The 7,248-nt window shown below is 37.3% G+C and overlaps 1 protein-coding gene across 1 annotated transcript; it reads right to left on the minus strand.

Annotated features, from left to right (window-relative positions):
• Positions 1-1,242: 1,242 nt before the first annotated feature.
• On the minus strand, positions 1,243-6,993 carry LOC104989762 (lysozyme C-2-like). The gene is made up of 4 exons (XM_010841550.1): positions 6,754-6,993; positions 5,421-5,585; positions 3,173-3,248; positions 1,243-1,803 (listed from the first exon to the last, which is right to left on the minus strand). The coding sequence occupies exons 1-4, from the start codon at positions 6,947-6,949 to the stop codon at positions 1,737-1,739; spliced, it is 504 nt and encodes a 167-aa protein (XP_010839852.1). The 5' UTR covers positions 6,950-6,993; the 3' UTR covers positions 1,243-1,736.
• Positions 6,994-7,248: the final 255 nt, after the last annotated feature.

Here is a 7,248-nt window from a genome sequence, read left to right on the forward strand (position 1 = left end):
AAATAAATGAATAAGTAAAACTGTTCTTTCAGGTGGTTTTACAGGTTTGAGTCCTGGGGACTCCCACAGTTAAAAATCAAAGAGCAGAGGAACAGCCAGCCATGAAGGGCTGAGAAGGAGCCATCAATGAGGCAGGATGTAAAGGAGAAGAAGCTAAGGAAGAAAAACATTTCTAGAAGTAGGAAGTGGTTCACTCTGTCAAATGCTGCTGAGAGATCAAGTAGGATGAACAGAAATCAGGTGATCACTAGAACTGGCCCCAAGGCATCCTAGAAGGGGTCAGGCTGGAGCCCTTTTCAGCTGAGTGAGGAGAGCAGTCAGATTAAGAAGAGATGAAAAGACAAAGGGAGGTGAGATCATGGAGTGGGTGAATACAGATATTTCATCCCCAAATGCTGCTGTAAAAGGGAGCAAAGAATGATGTATTTGGAGATGTAGAGTCCATGATATAGAGTCCATGGAGAGTCCTTTGCAAGATGAACCTTTTTGGGGGCAGTTTGCACAGTGATGGGGTGATCGAGCAATGAGGAAGAAACACAGGATGCTGGAAAAACTTAGCTTAAATTGGAGTAGTGAGGGGGCTATGTATGGTGAAGACTGCATGTAGAAACTGTCTTTGGCAGGAGCAGAGGCCCTACATCCTAGTGATGAAGGGGAAAGAAGGGAAGGAGGGCTCAGGAGAGGTGTGAACACTATTATGGTGGCCAGGGGGGTAGAATTTTGTATGACTTGATTCTGTTCTGTCAGTGTAATGTGAGCCCAGGTCGTCTACTGAGAGTAGAGGATGGAAGGCTAGTAGCTGGTGTGCTTGCTGGAACTTTGGAAAGAGAGAAGTAAACAGTGACAGCCATTTTGGAGAGTGGGAATATCAGCACAGAAAGTTCACAGAGAAGTGACCACCAATCAATCTTAAGGGCCCATTTGAGATTTGTGGTTATGAATTTAACCACACTGAAAGGAATGACAGTCTGGTGGCTAGGAATCCATGCTTTCGCTGTTCAGGGTGGAGATTCAATACCTGCTTGGGGAACTAAGACCCCAAAGCTGTGCAGTTCCACCAATTTTTTTTTTTTTTAATTGAGATCTGTGAATAAGCCTATGGATTTTTCTCTAGCAATATCCTTCTGTTTGGATACAGGTAAGAATGTTGGAAATACTAAGTGTCAGCTCATTTTTTCCCAAGTACATACATATGTATTTCTTCAGAGACACTAAATGGCTCTAAACAAAACAGACAAGGTATGAATTGCAAAGCTTTTAATGAAAATGTTTGTATTTTTTACAGCATGCATAATTTCATGTCTGTGGTTAATTAGTTATTTGAATACTTATCTGCCTCTAAATTTGGTCATAATGCATGAATCTATGCTAATAAAATTAAGGAAAAGAAACAGCTCATCTAATCCCTCTTTATATTCCTTCATGATCAGCAAGGCGCATAAATGATCTTGCTTTAATTAAGAACTGAATGTACTGGAGACATATTTGATAATTAAGAGTTTAGACAAATATTCACCAGGATTAGTTTCATTAGCAAACTGAAAAATATTGTAGGCCTAATATCAAACAATTAACACATTAGATAAACATTAGGCTTCTTAGAAGAAAGACCACATGCTCCTGCTTCTGTAAAAATGTTATTTGTTTGAAACAATGGTGGTATAAACTTTCATTCAACTATCACTTCCTTAATATGAAAAAGAGATAAAATGAGCTGAAGAATGATAACTCCACAGTTACAGGGTGCAACCCTCAACGTAACTGCTGACGTCATGGTCTCGACAATGACTTTTCCATGCCACCCTGTGGAGAAAGATGAAACAAATGGTAATAAGACTAAAACATAGCTTCCTTGTAATGTACATACTTCAAATCCTTTGGGAGAACAAAATAGTTCATCAATACATGAAATTCAAGCTATAGACAAATCCAAGTATTGTTATTTGCCAACTGGAGATATGTATACCAAGGACTTCACATCTCCACCAGCCTTCACTAGAGCACAGAATGCTGAACACAAATGGTGAGTCCTGTGTTGTTCACAACACAACTGCAGAGTGCATTCCACATTTACTTAATTCCAAAAATAATTTCAAGATATGACAAGGTAGAGTGTGTAGAATCTTAAAAACTCTAGAATCTCCTAAAATAAATTGAAGAGTAAAAGAATAAGATTCTGAGTCAGTTAAAGTAAAGTGTTCATATGAGTACATTGTTAGCATTAATTTAAAGCTGCAATTTTTCAGTTCTCAGTAGCATACTTTGTTCTTTGGAAATATTCCTTCACTTCTCTCATAAGAGTAGGGTAAAACAGCTCTCACCTGGGACTTCCCTGGTGGTCCGGTTGTTAAGACTTTGCCCCTCCAAAGTTGTGGACAAGGTTCGATTCTTGGTGCGGGAGAGGGAAGCTAAAATTTCGGGTGCCCTGAGGTGCTACCAAAAAACCCCCAGTTCTCCCCACCGTCTTATTTTTTTGGCCACACCTGATGTCATTGGTTTCCTGTCCAGCACCCCCTGCCTTAGAAGCACAAAGTCTTATCAACTGGACCACCAGGAAAGCCCCCAGCTCACCTTTTTAATGCTTAACACAAACCATAGTCTGTAATAGAAATTAACACAGTGTTGTGGGTCCATTATACTTCAAACACAAACAAACATACAAACAAACTCATAGAAAAAGAAGTCAGATACGTGGTTACCAGAGGAGCAGGTTGTAGTTGAGATGAGGGGTGGCAAACTGGATGAAGGCAACTAAAGGTACTACAAACTTCTAGGTATAAAAATACTAGGAATGTAATGTACAATGTGATAAATACAATCAATACCGCTATATGTATGAAATAAGAAATATATGAAAATTCATATAAATGAATTTAATGAATTCATTTATATGAATATACATATTCATACATAAAATTCATATGTATATGAAAATTGTTAAGAGAGTATAGCCTAAGACTTTTCATCACACACACATATTTTTTCCTTCTATTTCTTTATTTTTGTAACCATATGACATAATGGTTGTTCACTAAACTGACTGTGATAATAATTTCATAATGTATGTAAGTCAAACTCTTATACCGTACACCTTAAACTTCTACAGCGCTGTGTGTCAATTACATCTCAATAGAATTGGAAGCAGAAAAAAATACCCAAAAAAACAACGTACCAGGCTGTAATGCCTTGCTCACTGACAATATGCTTTGCACACGCTACAGCTTTAGCGATGTCATTTTCCATTAATTCTGAAAAGCAGATGGTGAGAAATGAAAACAACATTCCTAGAGATTTCATTTTAAGTTTAGGTTCAGCAGGCTTTATTTTCTTAAGCTAAGGAAAATACAACTAAAATTATTTTTTGAGTCCATATTGTGAATGTTAGGGGAAAACCTTTTCTTCATTCTATCCTACTTGGCATGAAATTAAAGCATTTCGTTTCTCATTTACCAAAGTCATTGGGAGTTCTGGATTTATTAATTAACGTGATAGAAGATTCTCTTTTTACTGTGCTGTGCTTAGTCGCTCATTCGTGCCCAACGCTTTGCGACCCCGTGGACTGTAGCCCATCAGGCTTCTCTCTCCATGGTGATTCTCCAGGCAAGAATACTGCAGTGGGTTGCCATGCAACCACTGTGGATTGAACCCAGGTCACCTGTATTGTGGGCAGATTCTTTACCATCTGAGCCACCAGGGAAGGCCGAGAATACTGGAGTGAGTAGCCTATCCCTTCTCCAGGAGAACTTCCCGACCCAGGAATCGAACCAGGGTCTCCTGAATTGTAGGTGGATTCTTTACCAGCTGAGCTACAGAAGCAAAACAAAAACAACCAGGGGGAAATGGGTCCAGCATTTTTTGGCTCAGCAATTCTATTACTGGAAGTTTATTCTAAAGAAATAATAAGAGATGTACACACCCAAAGATGTGTGTACAGATGTTTCATATCAATTAATAACAGGGGGAAACACAGCCTAAGTGCTTATCAATGAGATTTGGATTGATAAACTATAGAATATTTATTTAGTGGAATTTATTTATCTTGAAATATAATAAAGATCGGTACTTGTTGATAAAATAATTTTGTGTAATAAACAGCATATTATAAAGCAGTAAGTTTAGTATAATTTCATTTCTGCTGTCATTCATTGCTTACATACTTGTATGTGGGTACACAAATGCATAATATAGTTTTACATTCATGTATGTGAATGATGTATCTTCTGAAAGATGTAGATACCAAAACTTACCAGTTATCATAAATCTCTGGATAGTGAGAATTTTTATTCAGTGACCACAGATTATTATATAATGTAAAATGCTTTTTAAAGTAAATTAACATGATACAAAAGAATATTCTTAGACTAATTTCTCTATTAGGAATTTTAATATATAAAAAATTAACAATATAAATTTGTATCAGGTCACCAATATTGTATGCACTAAACATTGTATGTCATCTCTATTTTAAAAGGATCTCAATAGAAAATTTATTTCAGCCCAGTTAAACAAATCTGTAAATTAACTTATCACAATGACAGTATTTAAATAAGAACTGTATTTTTTGGAAATCCAAGCTCAAGAACTTAAGAGTTTCAAACTCACTGTAAACCACTCAGCCAACACACACACACACATATATATACAGTTTATATACATAGAAGAAGTAAATATTACAAAATGTGAATAACTGTTAAAGTTCAGTTCAGTTCAGTACATGATGATCATACTGATGGTTGATATAGTCATGTTTCGAATTTTCTATATATTTAAAACATATCATCATAAAAAGTAAAAACAATTTTTTACAAGGAACCACAGGTATTCCTCCTCTTTGGCTAACTAGTAATCCTTTGTTTTCCAATAAAGGAGGGTATATTAAATAAAAACACACACACACAACCTAATTATCCCTGCTGCTGCTGCTAAGTCGCTTCAGTCGTGTCCGACTCTGTGTGACCCCATAGACGGCAGCCCACTAGGCTCCTCTGTCCCTGGGATTCTCCAGGCAAGAATACTGCAGTGGGGTGCCACTGCCTTCTCCGTAATTATCTCTAAATTTTCCCAAACAAGATAAGAGGAATGGCATTGTTCTTTACAAAGCATCAACAAGTTCAGTTATACTAAAGTGCTACGCCATTCAAGAAACTCTTGTATGTTAGCAAACAGCCAACTTTCATGATGAGTGAAAGTGTTAATCGCTGAGTTGTGTTAGACTCTTTGCGACAACATGGACTGTAGCCAGCCAAGCTCCTCTGTCCCCGAATTCTCCCCGAACAGGGATCTCCCTCACTGTAAGCAGATTTTCTACCATCTGAGCCACCAGGGAAGCCTTCAAGACATTTTCATTTGTACTAAATCTCTGTTCTTACAAGTATAACCAGATTGGGGCTGAGCCATCACTCAACATCATCTTGTCTTACCGCTGCAGGATACATGACAGCCGTCAACTGCGTTAGGGGTTTTGCCATCATTACACCACCATTTGCTGTTGATCTGAAATATCCCATAATCAGTGCTTTCACTGCTAGGATTGTAGTTTGTAGCTTTTGTGTTATAACTGCTTTCCCATTTGGTCAAACACAACCCTGAAAAAAAAAATGTATTTTTAGTTGAAAAACCACATGATATGACTTACACTTCATAGCCCAATCAGTTCTATTTAATTCTACTTTACTAACAACTTACTTTATAAGTACGAAGATGTACTTACTTGTGAAATATTTTAACACTTTTGTGTTAAGAATTCTAAGAGAATTCTTTTATTAGCAAATCATTTGGTAATACTAATGAAACAAGATAATAAACTTTTAAAAATATTAAAATAGCTCTTGCCCTTCACACATCCCTAAGTTAATACTGAGCCTAGAATAGAAAAACCAACAGATTAGTTGAATGGGTTTGGTCATTAGCAGCAGATGCACACACTAAAGGAAAAATATGTTATTAGGAAAAATAAGGATTTTATGGGAGAGGGAAAATTTCTTATGACCCTGAAGGTGAATTGGGGTACCAAATTAGAATTCAAACAGTAAGAATCACAGAATAGGAAAGACTGTCCTCCATCCATCCATCTAGCCATTTGCTCATTCACTCAAAAATAGTTATGGAGGGAAATGTCTGAATTCAATATGAAAAAATACGGTGATGACATTGACAAATATAGACTAAAATACAGAGGAACTTTTCCTAAGGCTATTTCTTGAAATCTGTGGAAGAAAATGAAAAATAATAACTGGGGTGAGCACAATAAAATGTCATTTCCTGCTGTATTTCAGGGATCCTTATTATAGAAATGAATTGAGGGAAATAGGTTCCTACTGTCACTGTTTTGAGAGTTTAATGTATTTTAAAAAAAACCTTGCTGTTAAAAGCCCAACATTGGTAGGGGAATTAAAAATGGGAAAAATATTGCCTTACTCAGGTTAGAAGAACCCAACTTCCAAACTGGAAATAGCTAGAGTCAAACACCATGGGCTTAACAGACATATCCGAGATGATGAAATACATTTTATCATCGCCCTACATGTGCCAGCTGGCACGTTTAGTGGGACTAGAATGGCCCTCTCGTGCCACAGTCCTTCACCTGGTACATCTGATTCTAAAGGAGCAAGTTGATGTTTTTAACCATGGTAAGTGTACAAATCCTCCAACAAAGAAAAAGCCCATTCAATCAAAGTCCCTTGCTCATTATTCATCCTCTGTTAGTTCCACATTTGGTTAACAGTTTGGAAGGAGAAAGAAGAGTTAACTCACAGTTTGCCAGGCTGACTCCCTTATAGCCGTCCAGTCCAAGTTTCTTGAGAGTTCTGGCAAGCTCACATCTCTCAAAGACCTTGCCTTGGACAGCGACAGAAAGGAAGAGAAACCCCAGAATAATGAGAGCCTTCATGTTGACTGAGAAGTCAAATGTCCAGACTGACCAGGGTGAGCCACACTTGCTATTTAACATCTTTTCACTCCCCTCTTATCTCACTGGTTTGGTGGCTCCACCCTCTGAAACACGTGGAAAACAGAAAGAGTTTATTGGTCCACTGACTGAAACATTGTTCTTCTTATGTTTGAAGAGAGATATTCTGATACCCTAAGAATTAATCTGAAGAAAATAAGGAAGTGAGATTACTTAAAGACATTAAGAAAGAAAGAACAGGGTTTAGCACTATTGCCAAAAGAGGAAATTCCTCCTATTTTATTATGAAGTTGAGCAAGTATTCAGGAAAAAAAACCTGAATGAACATTTTTCTCAACTGA

The sequence above is a fragment of the Bison bison genome, unplaced genomic scaffold, assembly GCF_000754665.1.
Source record: "Bison bison bison isolate TAMUID 2011002044 unplaced genomic scaffold, Bison_UMD1.0 scf7180017864163, whole genome shotgun sequence".
Taxonomy (NCBI): domain Eukaryota; kingdom Metazoa; phylum Chordata; class Mammalia; order Artiodactyla; family Bovidae; genus Bison; species Bison bison.